Source organism: Podarcis melisellensis, assembly GCF_964234715.1.
Source record: "Podarcis melisellensis genome assembly, chromosome: 10".
Classification (NCBI taxonomy): Eukaryota; Metazoa; Chordata; class Lepidosauria; order Squamata; family Lacertidae; genus Podarcis; species Podarcis melisellensis.
In genome coordinates this window covers 53,031,059-53,051,881 of record NC_138542.1, presented here as the reverse complement: position 1 = coordinate 53,051,881, position 20,823 = coordinate 53,031,059, and the positions used below count along the sequence as shown (strand labels likewise).

Here is a 20,823-nt window from a genome sequence, read left to right as displayed (position 1 = left end):
CTGCTTACTTTTGTATCAGTCCCCTTCCCACCATTACTGGTATGGTGGTCATTTTTCATGGAAAAGGTTTTTCCACTGAAAGATGGCCCTTGAGCTAAACAGGCATGTTCCCACTCCAATATGCCATATGTTTTATTTTTTAAAAAAAGAGGCAGGAAAAAACAAGCAACAATTAATCACCAAACACAAAGCGACAATAACAAATGACCTCAACACTAATATCTCATAAACTTGAGTTTTGAGCTGGCACAAAACATTCATAGCAGTTGGGTCCAACCAAATCTCAAAGGAGAAGTTTGCATATCTCCACCAAGAAGGCCTTCAACCTCATTGCCATATAGAAAGCTTTGTCTGGCTGAGACATGGCCAGGACAGCCACCACAAAGATTTCAACACCTGGACAAGTCTATGTGGGAGTAGGTGTTCTTTTTAATATCCAGCACCTTGAACCTGACTTGGTAAAATGTTATTTTATAAAAATCTATTTTGCAGCACGTAGGCAAAGATATATTTTGGCTGACTTGTGGGTTGTTTAACTTGCAGAGTTGATTAAAGCTTTGTGTAAAGTTGATTGCAGAAGAGAATGCTACCTCAGTAAGGCAGGAAGGCTTATGTTCCTATGATGTTTGAATGCTTCCCCATTAAAATATCATCAGAACATAAGCCTTTCTGCTTTATGAGAGCCTCACCATTGGGTACATCTAGCTCAGATAAATATATGATTGGATCAAAATGTTTCTGTTTCTGGCTCTTGGACACCCCACCCAAAATATCTCTTTTATCTTCTGAGTGTTCATTTGCCATTGTTGAGAGATTATTATTAGGCTTTTTAATTATAACCTTAAAAAGTGTCATAAAAGCTCTTCCCAGTTAAAAAAGAGATCATGTCATTTGAGATTGTTAGGGTCCCAAGATGGCTACTTAATGTTGCATTAGAGCACAGGCATTAACTTTTTCCAGGGTGAATGTTATATTCCTGGGAGGAGGAATGGTCGGGCTACAAAGTGAGGTCAGCAGGCAGGGCCAAGCAAAAGGGAAGGGATACCCCTTCTCTTTCTCTTCCCTTTGTTCTCTCTCACCTTTATGCATCATCCATCTATTTTATTTCTCTCCCACACACACATATACAAGCACCCACTGGCACAAGAACCCCAGCACCAAATGGAAATTGCTAAATGCACAAAAAGTATACATTTCCTAAAAAAGAAGGAAGTGGCACAGTGCCCCAGAAATTTCTCCTACATAGCTTTGGATGCAGTTGATTTCAGATTGAACCCTGGTGGCGCTAGCTTTTTTTTATAAAAAAAGGAGCAGGAAGCAGGTCATAGAAGAAGACACTTCTCTGCTGCCGATTAGAGTACATAATAATAGGCTAGACAAAAACAGTTTGACCTGGAATAGGGCCTCTTTTTGTGTTCCATTGAATGAGATTTATGAGTACACCAGCCTGTTTCCAGTCTAGTGTATCTTTTGTCAAAGTGGGCCTCTTACCACACAACCTTGTCTATGCAGATCATAGATCTTTGGTGTTGGCTGAGTTTCCCAGATAGTATTGCTTTCAGCTCTCCAGATAACGATACTACTGTTCATATCTTTAACCCCCCACTGAACAGTGTTGTGTTGTTGTTTTGAAAAGAATCTGTGTTAAATTCTTTTTGGCAATTTGCCTCCATAGTAGATCCAATTGCAGACAGAGGGCCTGCATTCTGCCACAACACACAGGCACTCTCTGCCACATTCAAATATTATTTTCATTTCCACCACCTCCCACACTTCCTCCCGTGATATCAGGTTAATGCTGACCTTCAACCTCCCACTCTTTGCTTTTTTGCTTCTCATGTGTTCTCCTTTTTCTGCTTGGAAATGAATCCCAGTGAGCTACCTTAAGTTAACATCTTGCCTATTTTTACAAATTTAGTGAGCAAGCAAGACATTGTCATTTATTCCACTATCCAGAGCTATGTCACACACTTCTAAGGGTTTGCTAAATGGAACACTTCCTATTTTTCTTTCATATCATTGTCATCATTTGGTTTCAACAGTATTTTCCTGTGGGGGGGTGTATATGCCTGCCACTTGACAAACACAACCGGAAGGCTCAGCTGGGTATGTAGAGTATGGCTGTTTAGTCTGTGGTGTGAAGTCATAATCCTTTATCCATTTCCCCCCAGGGAAGGGTTGTAGCTCAGTGGTAGAGCAACCGTCTTGCATGCATTCAATCCCTGACATCTCTAGGTAGGGCTGGGAAAGCCCCATCTGAAACCCTAGAGAGCTGCTGTCAGTGAGTGTAGACCAATGTTTTCCAAACTTGGGTCTCCATCTTTTCTGGACTACAACTCCCATCAACCCTAGCTAGCAGGACAAGTGATCAGGAATGATGGAAATTGTAGTCCCAAAACAGATGGAGACCCAAGTTTGGGAAACACTGGTTTAGACAATACTCAGCTAGATAGACAATAGTTTGACTCAATATAAAGCAGCTTCCTGTGTTCCTCTTGAGTAACTTTGTTGACAATTCTAAGCAAGCTGCTGCTACTTTTCTTTTTTTAAGTTGATAGTCATGTTCTCTTCCTTTTAGAAGGAAAACCAGATATTAACATTTGAATGGACTGCAGATGCACCCAGAAATGAAGCCTGAGAAAGAAAGCAATGTCTTTTTGGAGTGAAATTATTCCTACTTTTAGGCAAGGCTGGCCCTTCCACCACGCAGGGGGAAGTAGCTTCCTCAAGCAGCAGGCGCAGGTGTGTTTAGAGAGTGTCAGTGACATGTCAGAGGACAGACCTGTGTGCCAGACAGCCTGCTTCGTGCCCCTTAAGTTAGCCTGCTGTGTTTGAGGACCTTGTGCCATCACGAGTGTTAGAATAAGATTCAGCTGCCTGTCTGGTGAGCTTCTGTGCATGGACAGCAGGGGTGGAGGGAGAAGCTCCATCTTGTCCTTTGCCTTAGGCACCAAAACGTCTTGGGCTGCCTCTGTTTTAGGCAGAGATTGCCTTTCACAAAAAGCAGTGTGGAGGATATATCTTAGTGCAATGCGCTTGAGTTCAACTCTTAGCATAGTAAGGGAGGGCAGCAACAAATGCAAACCACCTTGGTATTAGTAAAAGAATTAAATGATTCACGCTGGTTTAGTAAAAAGCTTTGTTGTTTAGTCGTTTAGTCATGTCTGACTCTTCGTGACCCCATGCTAAAAAGCTATTTTACTGCAAAAAGTACGGTAAATCCAGAAATCAAAACTGAACGTTTTGTGAGGTTCTTGAAAATGTTTGTTTATATTGTCCTCTTTTTTTTACTGGAAGAAACGTGCATAATTCAATTGACATTGTATTTGAAGTGGATAAGGAAGTTCCTGTACTGAGTTTTTTGCTTTAAGAAGCCCATTAAAATTCCATCTGAAACAAAAAGAAAAGAAAAGAAAAGAAAACGAACATGTGACAGATAGCTTCATTTTCAGAACACTAGAGGGTGCTCTTTATGAACAGGACAGCTCACAAAAGCTGCTTTTATGCTTCCTTTGGATGCAGCTGTTGGGCAGATAACTAGTCAATTAATTCCCTTCACCTTCATAATTCCTAAATATAATGCTTAAACAAGGTCTTGTGGATGTGTTTTAAAAAATATTCTGCACCACGTCTCTCTTCTTCAGTGGTGGGGAATTTGCTTTGTGTGCCGTAGGTCCTCGGTTCAATTCTCATCTTCTCCAGGGTTGAGAGAGAACCCTGCCTGAAATGGTTGAGAGCTGCTGCTAGTCAGCATAGACAAAAATGACCTAGATGGACCAATGGTCTGACTGAGTACAGGCAACTCCCCATTTGCGCACGTTCAATATGTGACCCCAAAAGTGACCAAAAAACATCACAAAGCGGGGCGGGGGCAGACAGGGTGTTTGCAGGCTTTTCCAATGGTGTTTCAAATATACAGGATTTCACTGAAACGTGTGGTGCCTCAGAACGTAACCGCCACATAAATGGGAGGTTGCCTGTATAAGGCTTCTTTCCATTAACCTACTATGTACCTTTTAAGGAATGCATTCACGAATAGGGGTTGCTGTTAGATCTAGCTTTGCTTATGAACACTTACTTAGAATCAGTACCACAGAGCACTTTTGGCAAGTTGGTATACCAGTTATCCATTTCCTGCATAACCATAATCCTGCCACAGTTTTTATGTCTTAACATCAACACTGCCCTGTGTTACATACAGAGCTGCCTGTGAAAAGCATACAGGAACCTCAACAGGTTCAGAGCCCAGCAATCATGTTATTATTAACCAGGGTCCAACGTGATGAACATATCTCATTTATATTAAGATGTTTTCATGGCTTCCAGGTTGTTCTTGCAATCAGGGCACAATTTAGAGCACTGATATGATGTGCTCTAAATGGCCTAGGGAATCTGAAGGACTGTTTGATGAAGCAAGGAAAGATCATTAGATCAAAGTCAGTAACCTTGATATTTGTAAGATAGGTCCACCAACTTCCTGACAGTCTCCCTAATTTGGGACTTCCACACACCTGCCATTCCAAAGCAAGCCTCCAGTAAATCTTCCTGCTGGCTATAGTCTTCTATTTTTACTTTTTTAAAAGTATTCCTAGGTTACCATTATACTGAGTCCTGACTCTTTCTAATAAGAAAAAGTTTGCAATAACAAAACAGCTTTCTGCAGCTTGCAGAATATCCTGGGCAAAGAACTCAAGCAGTGAAGGTAAAAGCAAGCAGTGAGTTTTTCACTTTTGTGTCAACTGCTGGCCAATAGTACTGTGACATGAATTATATAGCAACGGTACATAGAAATAATAATATTATAGAACTACATACAGGGTACACATGTACCAGGCCCCAAGCCAAGAGGGTGCCAGGCTTCCCGTTTTTTGTTTTTTAAAAAGAAGTAAACCAACTGGACAGCTATAAAAAAAGTTAGGGAACAAAACATGGAGGCAATGTTCTCAGGCAAATATAGAGAAACTCCTGTTGCTAAGGGTAATCATTTAATCAATGTTGCAAAGCACTGGAGGGAGGAATGCTGACCGCCCTCACCTGGGACATGGGAGCGGGGGCCTCCCTGAGCAGCTAAAAAAACCAAGCAAAGCTCATTGTTGCTGGTAGCCTGAAGCAGGACTTAGGAGAAAAGACCACCTGTCTACTGGGGTATGTTTGTTAGCTGAAGTACTTTCCTCTTTGTCCACATTATTTCATTATTTTGCCAAGTGTGTTGCCTTTACAGTAAAAAACACAATTGATCATCATGGGTATGTTGAAATACATGAAGCTTCCTTCATACTGATATTACATTGTTACCTCTTCCCTATTTTTCCATGTTCCCCTCACAGCCATTACTGGTCTGCTTGTCACTTTTACCTTATTATTATTCATTAATATAAATACATAAAAATATACAGTAAAATGAATCTGCAAATTTCACACACCTTATATACTGTAGCATTAAAATTCCTACAGACTGTACTTTAACACAAGGATAATTTTTTGGTTCATTAGGGTTGGCAAAACATTTTTTGTGAAATGGCACATGTTCAGAGTATTTGCCGCTTGTTGTATATTTGTACTGTATTTTGCTTTTCTTCCCAGGAGCTCAAGATGGCATACATTTGTCCTCCCCTCTCACCTTTTAGCTTCACAATAGTCCTGTGAGGTAGGCTAGGATGAGAGTTAGTAGTTCAGATACCAAACTTATGAAACTGCACATATTTAAGAGTATTGGTGTAATTTATCATGGTTGGTGAATTTTGTTTTGCTTTGGTATTTTGCTGTAAATAACAGGATTGTGAGATGTTGTTCAAGCAAGGGGACTGCTTTTCTGACTTTGTGCATTTTAATTAGTCTATATATTATCTATTTTTCTTTACATGATCTTGCATTTCTTCTCAGGAGTTCAAGGTTGCGCACATTATCCTTCCATCCTCACATTTTTATCTTTGCAACCTGCGAGGTAGGCTAGCCTAAGTTAATATGTGTGCTTAAGCAGCAGTTCTTGCCACTAGATTGCTGGGACCAGGGACTCAAGAGGAAGAGCTGGAGGTAGCTCCCCCTCCCCCCACATGAGGTGGTCACCTCACTTTGCCTTGTGGTATGGCAGGTCCTGGCAACAGCACAACCAAGCTTAGCCCTGCTCTCCTTCTCAATAAAGTTTAAGTGCTTGAGAAATGAATGAGTGAGTAGCGCTTTAGTGATTCAGCAGTTGAGTAGAATGACACCTGCCCATTTCCCCTTAAATCTCAAAATGAAGAAAATGCTAAAGACGTCTTAAAATTCTAGAAGTCACCTGGAATATTCCCCAGGAAGCCAGCTCTTTTTACAGTGTGGCTACATGCCTGATAAAATTTGTGGCTGTTTTCTTGTTGTGACAACCTCTTTTACAAAAAGTAGTAACAAGGTGAAAAAGGCTGAGGCAGAGCATGATGTTTGCTTTCAGTTTGAATCCAAAGTAGCAAAACCACAAAACCCTCTAGGGGTGATTATGCTGTGAACCCCTCCATCGTAGGTTCAGGTTGTAAATAAACTATATATGATAAAGACACCACAGTCTCCACTGTGCCTCATTCCCAAAAAGAGACCCTGGGTAAGCCCCCTGGAGCCCTGGAAATCTTGCACTACTCAGAGACTGAGGTGGCATGCAACAATATCTATTTATTTATTAAAATTGGTCTTTTCACCTCTCACTTCCGAGAAGAACTGTATAGGATTGCAATGTGTGAGAGGTTGTCATTAACTTCAGTGCAAACTGGAAAACATATCAAACATATCATTAACTTCAGTGGGGCTTTCTCCCTGGTAAGTGGCTCTAAAATTGCAGTCACGTTGACTTTTGCAGTTTCTGTGCATTGACAAATGAATGAATCTGATTTTTCTTAATGAGTCCTGGTTGTTGGGAGAACTATGTTTTGTCCAATCAGTCATGCACTGGATCCTTTCAAATGAACCTGTTCTTTTGGCAAATTCACATGACTAATATGTCCTGTTGAACTCAGTGGGGTTTAGGATTGTAGGGGTTAGGATTGTAGCCTAAAATGGGAAATTTAGGCTGCAGTTCTGTGCCTGTTGACCTGGAAGTATAACTGAGTGCAGTGGAGATCTCAATAAACACAGGTGGGATTGGGTTATGAGTAGTGTCATTTTCTAGAAAAAGGTGCTGGAACTCACCATGAACATTTCCTTTATTCTCTTATAATGGCAATTGCTTCCACCTGAGAGGTGCCAGAACCGAGTTCCAGCTGGAAAAAAGCCCTGCTTATGAAAATGTATACTGAATGGATCTTTGCAAAGATTGTAGAGTGTGAGCAAGCTTCACCCAACATCCAGCCTGAAATCCACACATCTAACCTGAAAGTATTTTTCCCTAGCTTAGTGGTGTAATTCTATTTAATTGTAAAGGCATGACAACCGCAAAACTCAATTGAAATGAAGTAGAAAGCTATTTCATATTTTGAACAGATAGGGATATATAATTAACAGCTTGCTAATATTTCTAATAGAAATGCAAGCAGATGAGTTGTGGCTTACTGCATACATATAAATCAACACATAATGAATTCTGGGAACAAGGCCCCTTGGGTAACCTGGCCCTTTGGGTAAATCTGGATCCATAATCCGCTCCTTGGCAGCGCTAACACATGAAAGCATTTCTGTGTATACATCTATGTAGCAGCTGTGCTTTCACTGTCTCAGTTTGATGATACTCCTGCTAGTCTTAATGCAGCAATGGGTAAATTTCCAGCCTTGTTGCAGAGATGGTTGTCTTCAGCACAGTTGTCTTTGAAACTTCGTAACATGAGGGATACAGATTTAGGTTGCAAACATATACCTGGTAGTAGGCTGCATTATTACCAGCGCTACTTCCTTCAAAGGAAAAATACGTAGGAGCACACTGCAAATATACTTTTCTCAGACATTGTCTGGGGGAGCTACCACTGCAAAGGTTACAAAAGTCTAGTTAACACAAACGGCAAAACAGGAGAGAAAGAGCTGGAGGAAAGCTGCATTATATGTCCTTGCGTGCATGGCTCCCATATCTGAAAAAGAAACTGTTCTTTTCCTTATTGCCCTTTGGCAGGTGCTAGGAGGTAGGCTTTCCTTCTGCAGCACAAGGACCCCTACAGTTCTTCTTATATATTTATAATTGTTTTAGTCATTTTCTATTTTTAAACTGAAGAACCTTTCCTGGCTTGATCTGTATTGACATTTCACCAACCTTGGCAGCTGAAGAGGTTCATCATGATTCAATGAGGAAAACTTCTCTCCCGTGGCGATGGAATGCTTTGTCAGGCATTCAGCTCAAAGATTTGATCCATAGTATAGTTCCTCACAACACCTAGCCAGGGAGCCTTATAAGGCAATTGGATGGCAGAGAATGGCATCTGGGAACTCCATAGAGCATGCTGGATCAGGAAAGAACAGAGCAGCCGCCACGGTTTGATGTCCACTTGTCTTTTTATTCTTGGCAGAAAAGTCCATCTTGAGAGATTTATTAGCCTTGGAGACTGTGGGCTGTTAGGTGTTTTCTTACTGGACTTCCTCAGAAGTGAAGCTGACAGCCAAGGATGTCTTGTTGTTGGTGGATCAAGGGCAACTTGAAAGAGGGAATTTGTTGGAAATCTGTTCCTGCCTTCTTAAATTTGGCAATGGGGTGGATACTGCAGCATGTCTTTTTCCTCATGTTCCAACCATCTCCTTTTACCAAGGAGCAGTCCCTATTTTCTGGTGTCTCTTCCTAGTAAAATGAGCACTGTTTTGTTTTTGCCTTTGTTGGATGAATAGTTAACATTTCTTAGCATGAGATGTTACTGTTGTCAATCTTCAGGTTTCAGAGGTGTCACTGCATGCATATCCATGCCAGGGATGAGGGATAAATTCAGCTGAATTTATCAAATTTCTGAAACAAGATGAGAGTCAAAAACAGCCATCCTTTAAAATTGGCTCTAATCTGAAATGTCCCATGCAGTTTTCCAGCCAAACAATGTTTACAACAATGCGTATATTAAGGGAAAGTGTGGATAAAAATGAATATATTGGTAAAAATAACATACAAAAACGCATTGTATCAGGAGATATAACTTTCAAAAATGGGTACATTAATCAAAACTGCATACAAAAATGTGTTTATCAGGAGATATTTTCACAGGGATTTTTAAAAAGAAAATTCACAAATGTGTATAAACAAATTTAAGATTGGGAAAATGAGAAGCTGTGAGAACTGAAATACACAAACCCTTCCATCGCTAAGGAACACTTCAGCACTATGTAATGCCCACAAATGCTGTGCTTTGTCAGAGTGAAGAATTGGGCTACTAGGGTCTGGAGAACCCAAGAATGCTGCTGCCACTTTCTGCAGTGTCTAATACTGTTCAGCAGTAATAAAAGTTTAGCAGCAAATGGTTACACTTTAAACTTTTTAAACAGTTTTTGCTGCTGTGGCAAAGCAGCATCAGTATTTTTCTGTAGCAACTACTGATAGCTGCTCCACACTGCAGGCACACTCTGGCTTTCTCCAGACACAGCAGTAGACAGACCTGCACCCAATCTGTGACTCCCAGAAGTATACTTCCTCTGACGGTAAAGCTTGAACATGGTCATCAGGGTTAGTAATTATTAAGCCTTATCCTCCATAAATTTGTCCAGTCCTTTTTTAAAGCTTCCCAAGTTAGTGGCTATCACTATTAAAAGAGTATTCCTATTTTTGTTTGAGAAGTGTTGAAGGATATGCAACTCTGTTCTGAAGGAGGTGTGTCTGACTAGCTTCCCTCAATTTTTTTAAAATAAATGCCTTTATTTTTAGACTGCCATTGCTGAAGATGCTTTTTTTGGAACTGGATGCGTGGGTTGTGCCTCTTTTATTTTTCCTTTCAGTTCTAAGGCTTTTAATATTGTTAGAGGTTTGTTTGTTTTCTATTTTTTATTGTTGGGTTATATTGTATTTTCCCTGCAACTTTGGCTGAAAAGCAGGTAAATTAACCTTGGTGTTAAAAGAGTTCTGCGGAATCAAACTTTTTATAGAGGAAAAGCTGTCACACATACCAGTGCTGGCATAAACCATTAGTATCTTTGGGCAGCTGTTGGGACCCAGCACCCTGTTGACCCTTGACCTCCTTCTCTTTCTGCTTGTTTCTTTCCTCATTGACTCAGGTGAGCAAGCAGGTGTAGCAGCAATGGGCATTAGCCACTTGGCTGCTTGCTTGATTTGATAGTGCTTGGTCTGATATGTTCTTATTTTCACTTTTATTGTGGTGACTCTCACTGATAAAAGAATGCAGGTAGCAACCAATAAGTCCAGGAGCCCTGCTTTGATCCATGTGCCAGGGCCCTCAACAGAGCATTTTGCTCTGAGTCCCATCAAGCCTGATTCCAGCTTGGAGCAGCAGCATAAAATAATTAAATATAAATCATAATTGGAAAATGGGATCTCTTTATTCTTTCCCAATCACTACTACCAAGTTTACTGTTGGAAAATCTGGCCATTTAAACCACACATGTGCTATTCACAACTGAGGGTGAAGTCTATAGATTTTGTCATTTAAATTGAGATATTTTGTGAAACCAAGATTAAAAATGAACGATTTGCCCTAGGGATGGCCATTTTACTTGTTCTCCTCGACTAGGGCAATTAATTTCTAACGACTGACCCACTTGGACTCTTGCAATGGACAAAATGGGGTATAGCCACATTTTAATGACAGTGCATTGTTTACATTTTTCTTGAATACTGACTTAATATGGGTGACGTTAAATGACCATTTTAAAAGGATCACACCATCCCTAAAGAGAATTTCATAGCCATTGCCCAGTGAAAGTCAAAAAATGCAGGCTTATACACCCTCAGATACAGTACACACACTAAAGATCAGCAGCACATATAATGCCTAATTTATTAGGATTGGCAATTCCGTGCCTAGGTTCTTGGGGGTAGGTTCCATTGAGCATTGAGGTGCTTGCTTCTGATAGCATAGGTTCAACTTAAAACATGCTGAGAAAGAACTTCAGCCAATTGAAATGCAGCTTTTAGCTTTGTATTAGAAATGCAATTTTATCTTACTAAGCAGTGTTACCATTTAATTTGTTAGTATGAAGTAGGAACTCCTTCAAAGAAAAGGAAAGAATTGTCCAGCCTAAGCTTGATCATTTTTCACATTCCTCTGTGCTAATTTGTTGAAATAACTTTCAAAGTCTCATTATCACCTTGCCAGAGCAAGGAGGGTTCATCAGTTAACCCGGCATTTCAGAAAATGATGTCATCACTCCTGCTCTGGGGGAAAAGTATTCAACCTGTTCTCCCTCCACTCCATCCTGGAAAAGGCTATCGGAGTGCTGAAGAAGGTGCAGAAAAGGGCAGCCTAAATTATCCAGGGGTAGAGCTCCTTTCTTACAATAAAATGACAGTATATGACAGGATTATAAAGTTATGCATAGTCTGGCAAAAAAAAAGTGGATGGGATAAACTACTCCAGTGAAACTGGCAGTAGACTGAAGACACACACATTCTTTACTTTTCCGCACAGCATAAACTTAATTTATGGAATTCACTGCCCCAAAATGTTATGGCCCTGCCAAGCTGACTTGAAAAGGGGATTGGACAAACTTGCTGATCAGTTACTACGTTTGCATGATAACTAAACAGAACATCCATGTTCAGGGCAATATACCTCTGAATAACTGTTATGGAGAAAGCAGAGGCAACAGCAGAGGAGGTCTGCTACCTTCATGCCATGCATCTAGTTGGCCACAGTTGGAAACAAAGTTTTCTTCAAAGTAGACCCATTGATATTAAGGAATATGACTAAGTTAGGGTCATTAATTTCAGTGGGTCTCCTTTGAGTAAAACTTGGTTAAATATCACTCAGGGTGTTGCCTACATAGGCCTTTTGTTTGATCCCACAGGAGTTTACTGTGTTCTTAAATTATTTCACACATTGTACTGAATTCCCCTCCAACCCATAGTGTTTCTTCTTCATAAAGCACACACACACAGAGGGAGAGAGAGAGAGGGAGAGGGAGAGTCAAGATGTACCAAGAATGCATTTTACACTTAAGCCTGCCGCCAGAGGAGAAGGCTTACCAGGATTCTTACTGGAACAGAGAACCAACATCGCTAGCATGCTTGAGAATATATTTAGTCTGTAGAGTCGCACTGTGAGTGGCCAAAACTGAAATGTTATTTCTATTATTTGCTCAAGGGGTTCGCTGGTTTTATAATATCTTTGGTCACATGGAAGAAGCTGGTGTGGATTGATTTTCAGTGTGTAAAGTTTAAGGGTACCTTTACGTGCAGCTCTGCTCAAACCACTCAACATTGCAATCTAATTGGATAAATATGGAACACCACTTCAAATAGGCTTTTTGCCTGGGGGAACATGAGTTTGTCTGAACAGGGCACACAGAAGCTTCAGCAGCCCTATACACCTGCTTGATCTAAAGCTGCAGAGCAAATAGTAGCTCTTAAAAAGAAGTGTTTATTGAATTTTCAAGACAACAACATAAAGACAAGGCAAACAGTAAAGAAATGAAGAACACCAACTACGTGAAGCGTATTATTGCAGTTGGAATAAAATAAGCAGAAAGTTCAGTACACTTTTGCAGCAATTGTAATAAAATAGATTCTGCAAAGGGGCATTTTGGAAGTAAGAGCCATGTATCAGTCAGGGAGCCTCACCACATAGAGACATGTGCAAGCTGGTCAATGTGTATGGTGGTCCTGGACTGCCCAGATGACAAGACCCCCCTCTCAGCCTCATTGATGTGTTCCAAAGGAAAGCAGAGCAATACATTTGACACTAGCTTGGCTGCAGGTGTTGCTGGAAGGTGGCATACATGGCCTTGTCTTAGGGATTCCACTCCAGATTTCTCTAGGGCTTACTCCTTAGCCTTTTCTCCTCCCGGAGATGTCGTGCAAGGCAGTGGGTATGGGTTTTTCCTCCTGAAACATTTCTCCCATGAATATAGTTGCAAGGCAGTGAAGGCTTAGGATCAGAGTTTTCCTTCTCCTATATAGGCTAGCATCTCAGGTTGACGAGCCCCCTCTGCTCCTCATTTCACTCTAGAACATGTGCAGAAACTCTCATCTTGACCATTGGACCCACTATTAGTCTTGTCCGATCAATATGCTGGAGCCAGTTTTCATATGCAGGGGAAGTACCTAACTCACTGAGAGATTGAAACTCATCAACTGGCCCTCACCAAGTTTAGCTGATCAGTCAAAGCTGTTTCACAGGGTGTGGCTGCTGTCGCATGCTGACAGCTTCTAGGAGACACAGGTGAGAAAGGATTGCAGGGTGGGGACCAAAGGTGGACAAACTACCCCGGAAGGAGCACATGTCCCCCACCAGAGGTATTATCCCTCCCCTAACATCCCACACACCCAAAGTAGAACCATTGAAATAATTGGACATGATTATTTGAGTTAATTAATTTCCTTTCCAACTTAACAAATGTTCTTATGTATTTTGATGAAATATTATTTGCAAAAATATTATTTGTAAAATAATGACAATGCAAGGAAATAGCAAATCAATTTGGTGTTTGTTACAGGAAAACAAAAGCAATGTGAACCAACTATTTGATGAGATAGTTTGCTGCTTTCATCTGTACAACAATGAAACAATTTGAATAAAACCTAATAAATTAGTGGGTTATACACAAGACCACAATAAACATCTACAAATCCATAATGGGAAGGCTTTCATGTATAGCATGAAATTCAGAATTTGTCTAGCTCTTCAAGCTGTATTCAGTACTGTACTAGAACATATGTATCTATTCGTATACATTTATGTTTCTAAAAGTGCTTCTTCTATCCTTTTCAGATGAAACAGAAGCAGAGACTGCACCACCTCCAGGTTAGTCATTAGAATTTGTGGTTTTGGTTGTGGTTTTGAGCCTATATGTGTTGTATAGGCTTCATACAATCCACAAAGAGGTGACTGTTTATTGGATTAATAACTTCACTTCTATAAGATTAACAGTATAGTCCTTTGTGTGTCTTCTCAGAAGTAAGTCCCACTGAGATCAAGGGGTTATTCCCAGGTAACTGAAAGCTTAAACTCGTTTTAGGGTGCCATTTACAATGATAATTTACAGTGAGGATGCTAGGAATCCTATAGATGTCTACTCAGCGGCAAGTCCCATTGAGTTCATTGGGGCTTATTCCCAGATAATTGGGTATAGGATTGCAGGCTTAATTCCCTTGGCTCCCCTGCTCCCCCCACCCCAAGCCCTGGAAATTGTGGGTATTCTAAGGATGCTAGTTCTTTTCTAGGATTTTTTTTTTGACAGAAATTGCACATAGATGTATTTAGGGAAATTTGGGAGCAAGGAATTGATCCAGTGAATGGAAATAAGAAAAAGGGAAACATTTTGCCTCTTTGCTTTGTTATATATGGAGGGGAGGGAAAGGGAGAGGAAGAAGGCCTCATGTTAAAAAAGAAGGCCTAAAGAAAGCGCATTATTTCATATTTTATCCCATGTGGTAGCTGATGAATATGGAATCTAGTACAAACAACAAGCAAACATAGATTTGGGGTAAATACTTATTAATAATTGAAAATTCACCAGATTTCAAATATTTGAGCATTTCTGCTCCAACCCTACATTTTTGTTTTAATATCCAAAAAAACCCCCAACCTTGTGCAACTAATACTAACTGTTGTTGGCTTATCCCTGCAATGCATGCATAACATTTCAAGGCACATTTCACATAGTAAACCATGTGATCTGTTGCATTGGAAATCCTTACAGATCTTTTGAATTAAATAACAAAACTGCGAAAGAATGGAGTTGGAAGTCCTCCTCTTTTCTCCCTGGAAAGAAACATTTGTAACACTAAGTTACAAATATGGCAGATTGCATAAGTGGTCACTGCATTCCAGTGGTTTTGATTTAACAAAGAACTTTGATCCTGGAACCTGCTCCACCAATACTTCTGGAGCAAGCACACTTGATGTTTATCAGTTGATGTTTGGGACCCAGTAGCCCTGGCAGATTCAGCAGAAGCCCTGAAGCTTGCACAGCTCTTCTAAAGATGCTAACTATGTCCCACCTGGTATTTGGGAAGGTGTAGAGAGAGTCTGTTGATCCTCCTGCCCTTGGCATATCTTTCTGGATATTTTGAGCTTCCTGTGTACATGCATATGCACACACATGCAAAAATGTGAGCACACAAATGCTGTTAAGCCCAGATTGTGGCTGCCACATCTATACGCTTGCTGCGTTAAAAGTATAAAGTATGTGACCAAATATGCAGAGGGGGAAGGGGGTAGAAATAAAATTTGCTACTGCTCTTCTAAAACTTGATTATTATAGACTTCCGGGTCGGCGCCATCGCCGAATGGCGGGCTCCCTCCGAGCTCCGGAGGGAGCCTGCTCGGCAGGGGCTGGGTCCTACCGCACCGGCGATGCGGGGACCCTTAAAAACCACGGCCACGGAGGCCGTGGACATGGAGACTCGGCTGGCACCGTCAGCGCCCTCTCGATTCGTGAAGGAGCCTTTTTAAAGGCTACGGATCGGGTGCCGGGGAGGAGCGTGGTGCTTTGAGTCCTCTGCTATCCCTGCCGAGCGCAGCCGCATGCCATCCGGCGGAGAGCGCTGACTTCTTCTATTGAAAATTTGGACCCAAAAGAAGAACCCGTGAGTAATTGGAATATGGACTAAAAAGAGGGATAAATTTTTAGAATTTGGAGCGAACGGGGGAGGTGGAAAAAAGGAAGTCAGCCCCCCCCCCCAAATTGTAGAAGAGCCAAAACAAAGGACTGGATAACTAAGATCGAGAGGAACCTTATCTTGCCGAACTAGCAACTTCGCGAGGGAAATTTATAAGATTGAGCTGGAGGAGAAAAGTGGAATTCGTATTAAAAAGCAACCCCCCCGGAATCCCTGGAGCGATTCGTGAAAATGCCTGGAGAAGAATAACGGAGGTTTTGACAGCTGTCAAAGAGCTGTCAAAACGGAAGAATGAAATTGAGACTTTGTTATGAGGACTTTGCCGGTTACATTTGTTATAAATTGGAGATAAATTGTTTCAAATAAGGATTTATAAGTTATTTGGACTGGCGGATGTGATCTGGAAGGGAACTTTGTTATTGTAATCCACCTAGAGGAGCTGAGGGACATTGCATGTGTTTTCGACGGGAAACTTGAACAGTTGGATAGAACTTTTAATCTCCTGGGAAACTGCAGAAATGGAACATTATTTTGTCTACAGAGGCCTACACTTTACTGGAAACAATGGATTAATCTGTTGAAAAATGAAAGGAACATGATGTAATGTTTTGCTCCTGAATAACAAGCCTCTGTAGAGACACTAGAAGCCTTTGGAAAAAGAACATTTCTGCGAGGGAACAGGGAAGTAAAAAGGAGGAGAGTGACTGACAAGAACAAGGAAACAACAAGAACTGGACAGAACTGGAGTGGGAACATTTGGGATATCCAGATTTGACAAGCTTATGGATATAAAATTGGAGTTTATACTCCTGGATATAAAAATCTGGATAGAAGAAATGGGCCCCCTTTGATAGACTCCTTCTATGATTGGACATCTGTAATTTAAAAAAAAAAAAGACCGGTAAAGAACCAGAGGGATGTGGGTTTAGTGAAATGTGGGTTCATCAGGAAGACATTAGAAGTGGAGGGATAGGAGGAACGCAACAGGGAAAGAGGGGAGGGAAATTTGGAATCCAAAGGTTGTAAAATTATTGTTTGTTTTTATTCTATTTTCATCTGTACTATATTTGAAAGGGGGGAACTCGTGGAAGGGAATAGGTCGACCTTAGGGGATGGAAATTTGGATAAATTGAGTTATTGATGATGAGTGTATTTTGGGAATAAGCATTTGTTGAATATTATTGCTTTTTTGGAAGATTTGGAACACAAGAGGGGGTGGGGAGGGGAAGTCCTGGATATTGGAAAAAGTTTATGAATTGGATTTTATTTGTTTTAATTTGGAAAACCTTAATAAAAATTATTTTAAAAAAAATAAAACTTGATTATTATAATGCTGGATTCATTCCCGTGTACATACACTAAACAGGGGAAATGTTGATGCAGGATAGTTCAGAGTTACTTTCAGGTTGCAATCCTATGCATGTTTTCCGAATGAGCCCCACTGAACAAATATACATAAGATTGCACTGCTACTCCAGGTTCATAGATCATAGATTTGTAGAGTTCGAAAGGACTATGAGGGGTCATCTAGTCCAACCCCATGGAATACAGGAATCTTTTGCCTAACGGGGTGCTCGAACCCACAACCCTGAGAGTCTTATGCTCTACTGAGCTATCCAGATTGTTTGCATATATGTAAAATCAGTGGGACCTGCAAAAAAATAATAATGTTACGCTCTTGTGGGCTTCTGTTCAGGGTTTCAGCCAGCCATGCCCTTTTTCAAGATACTGCATTCCATCCCCCTTCCCCATTACAGCATCAATTAGCATTCTGCGGCCATTGAGCATGCTCAGTTCTCATTGGGCCATCTTGGAGTCCTACCCACTCCTGACAGAATTTTTGTTTGTTTATTGCTGTAAACCTTGCCCACCCTCACCTCTAAAGCCAAGTATTATCTACTTTGAATGGCAGCAGCTCTACTGGCTGTCAGACAGAGGCTGCCTATCCATCACCTGTTCAGTTTCCTTTTCCATGACCTGAACCTGAAACTTTCTGTATCCAAAGCATGTGTCCTCCCACTGAGATATGGTCCCTTTCCTAACTCATTGTTTCAACCAACAAGCATTGACATGCTAATAGGATCCAGTTAATTTCCATTAATATTAATGGTCTAACTCTTTCAGCCTCTGGCAATTAATTCTCCGGGGCGTAGTGGCTGCTGTGCGTGCGCAACATCTAAACATGTTGTGCCAGCATTGCAGGCAGGTACGCCAGCACAAATGTTGATGATCTGGGTGTTTTCTCTCAAAAAGATGTTGCTTCTACTTCCTACACAGAGCAAAATAAACCTGAGGAAGATGGAAATGCACCTAACCAAGGTGAGTGCAGTTGTTCTCCAAAAGCTAGAAGGAGGCAACATATAAGTAGATGCTACAGCAGTATAGGTCATATGTATGTTTTCTCTTCTTTCTTCCAGTTCCCCATACAGTTCTGAATTTCATTTCATTTCATTGATATGATTTCATATGGCTTCCTGGATTTCCCCCACCGCCAATGCTTTCCCCCCTTCATTTCCCCATTTACTTGCTTCAGCTGGTATGCCCATTCAACCCTTCCTTGGAGAGGGCAGGCCTAGCCGCAGCCATTTATGATTTAGTACAGGGGATAGGATGTATTAACAATGTGCAGGTGTAGTTGGACTCCAACTCCCATCAGTCTCAGCCAGCATGGCCAATGGGCAGGGATAGCAGAAGCTAGAGTCTGGTGCCATTCGGAGGACACCATGTTGGCCTAACCTCTGCTTTAGTAACTTTGACACAGGAATATTGCCTGGCCTTGAAAAGTGTCCAGTAACTTTTATTGATGTGCAATGCTGCTGCAGAGCTGTAGAGAAGAGCAGCAAAAACGTGTCACTCCAGCTCTTGCTACCTCTTTGTTTCCTGGTTCAGTTTATTACTTTCTTTATTGCAAAAAGTAGATAAATAGGTACTGCTCCAGCGGGAAGATAAATGGCATTTCCGTGCACTGCTCTGGTTTCGCCAGAAGCGGCTTAGTCATGCTGGCCACATGACCCAGAAAAACTGTTTGCGGACAAACGCCAGCTCCCTCGGCCTGTAAAGCGAGATGAGCTCCGCAACCCCAGAGTCGTCTGCGACTGGACTTAACTGTCAGGGGTCCTTTACCTTTACCTTTTATTGCATTTATAGTCTGCTTTTCCTCCAAAGAGTTCAAGGCAGCATGCATGTTTCTACCACTCCCTTAATTAATCTTCATAACAACCCTTTGAGGTAGGTTAGGCTGAGAAGAGAGAGAGAAAGGCTGGTCCAAGATGACCCAATTAATATGAGGTAGGCTAGGCTGACAGGCAGTGACGGGCCCAAGGTCACAAAGTGATCTTCATGGCTGAGTGGGGATTTGAACCCTGGTCTCCCAGGTCCTAGTCTGACACGCTAACCACTATACAACACTGGCTCCAGTTTGCCCTTTATTGTAACGGCTCCCAAGATTGAGGTATTGCACAAAAATGGCATAGAAACCATCAAAAGCAACCATAAATGACAAACACGCATAAGCATAATATTAACTACTCTTAACCACTATAACACTTTCACCTATCAGTTTAAGGTAGTAGCTCTTGTCATAAGAGCGTTAAAGGGCTTCAGTATCTGAAATAAAGCCTTTGTCTGCCATTCAAAATATGAGATGCTGCTCTGAATTGCCCTGCCAACCACTTTGGCCAGAATCAAAAGTCCTGTATGACTCATTCTGCATGTCAGGTGGAATCCTTAAGACTTTCTGTCCTACGGTCTTCCATGATGCCCTGCAAACAAACCATGCCGTGCCCCCCCCAGCCTTCCACAACTCTTAGGGGAGCCTTGTCCAACCTGGTGAGCACATGCTGACTAGGATCGATGGGAGTTGCAGTCCAAAATATTGGGATGTTACCAAGTTGGGCAAGGCTACCTTGGGGTATGCTCAGGGTAACTATTTGTTTCCAAGTAATGATGGGGATACAAGCTTCAGTGTAATCCATACTACATAGTTCTAAATTTTGTGTTTTGAAGCAAGGTATTAATTTGCATTTATGGAATGCTAGATCTCTGTCATCTATCTAATATCTATTTTATTTACAGAATAATTGAATGTACAGCAGCCTCACTAAACTCACTATGTTATCCTCCAGTGACTCCGTTCTACATTTCTGTTTGTCCAGCATTGTCATGTGTGTCTACGTAACTACCCACGTACTCTCACATATTACATTCCACAATGTGCTTTCATTCATCTTCATTTTTGTGCTGAAGACATAGCTACCAGAACTGTGCTCATTTCCTGAAATAACAACATAAAATTAATGTGCTCATTTCTTTCTTTAGGTTCCATCCAGGTATCCACCCATCTAATAAATTACCTGCATGTTTCATTTTCATCTGTCTAGGTTCTGTGATCTACTCAAACATTTGATTGTTTCCCCTGTGGTTTTGATTGAAGTTTCCATCAAAACTCTGTATAAAATCTCAGCTGTCTTTTATAGACATACGTAGACGTCTATATTTAAAGCTAATGAGCAACCGTAGCAGATCTGGCAAGTGGACATAGATAAAATTTCATTAGTACTACTGGAGCCTCCCCATCAGCAACTTGCAAATATGAAACAGCACACTCTCCTGCTACATTGATGACATACTGCAGGGATGGGGACCCTTTGGCTCCCCAGATGTCACTAAACTGCAACTCTCATCTACCCCAGCAACCATGACCAATGGCCAGAGATGATGGGAGCTAGAGGTACTCCATGCCTGACATACTTTTAAAAACCATTTGATGTATAGTAAAGAGGAAGGTAGACCATTCCATAGAGTTCTGGGGAAGTGTTGTTATCTCATTGATTCTGCTCAATTTATTTATTTGTTTGTTTGTTAAATTGCTCATTAGCCCTCTCCTGCTGCCTCTGACACTGGAGATACTAATATTTTTATCCAATATTGTCTAATTCCCCCTTTCAAGTCATCAGTTTGGTGACCATCACTATGTCTTCTGTTAGCAAAGTGCTGCCATTTTAACTGTGCAAAGAAGTAGTTCATTTTGTCATTCCCAAATCGCATACCATTCAGCTTCAATTGATGACCCTGGGTTTGTCTCCTTACCTACGTTCTTCCTATCATGCATAATTTTGTATATTATGTTTCCCCATGCTTATTTTTTTCTATACTTTTTTATTGTG

General features: G+C 41.1%; 1 protein-coding gene across 10 annotated transcripts in view; it reads left to right on the top strand.

The window, feature by feature from the left end:
* The window catches only part of MYBPC1 (myosin binding protein C1), a 96,118-nt gene that overhangs the window by 5,146 nt on the left and 70,149 nt on the right, over window positions 1–20,823 (top strand). For 7 of the 10 annotated variants that reach the window (XM_081928186.1, XM_081928182.1, XM_081928187.1 and 4 more), the window contains exons 2-3: window positions 13,806–13,838; window positions 17,936–17,977. In XM_081928186.1, coding sequence (XP_081784312.1) covers window positions 13,806–13,838; window positions 17,936–17,977 — 75 coding nt within the window. The remainder of the gene's footprint in view (window positions 1–13,805; window positions 13,839–17,935; window positions 17,978–20,823) is intronic. The other 3 variants (XM_081928180.1, XM_081928184.1, XM_081928183.1) reach the window with 1 other exon arrangement.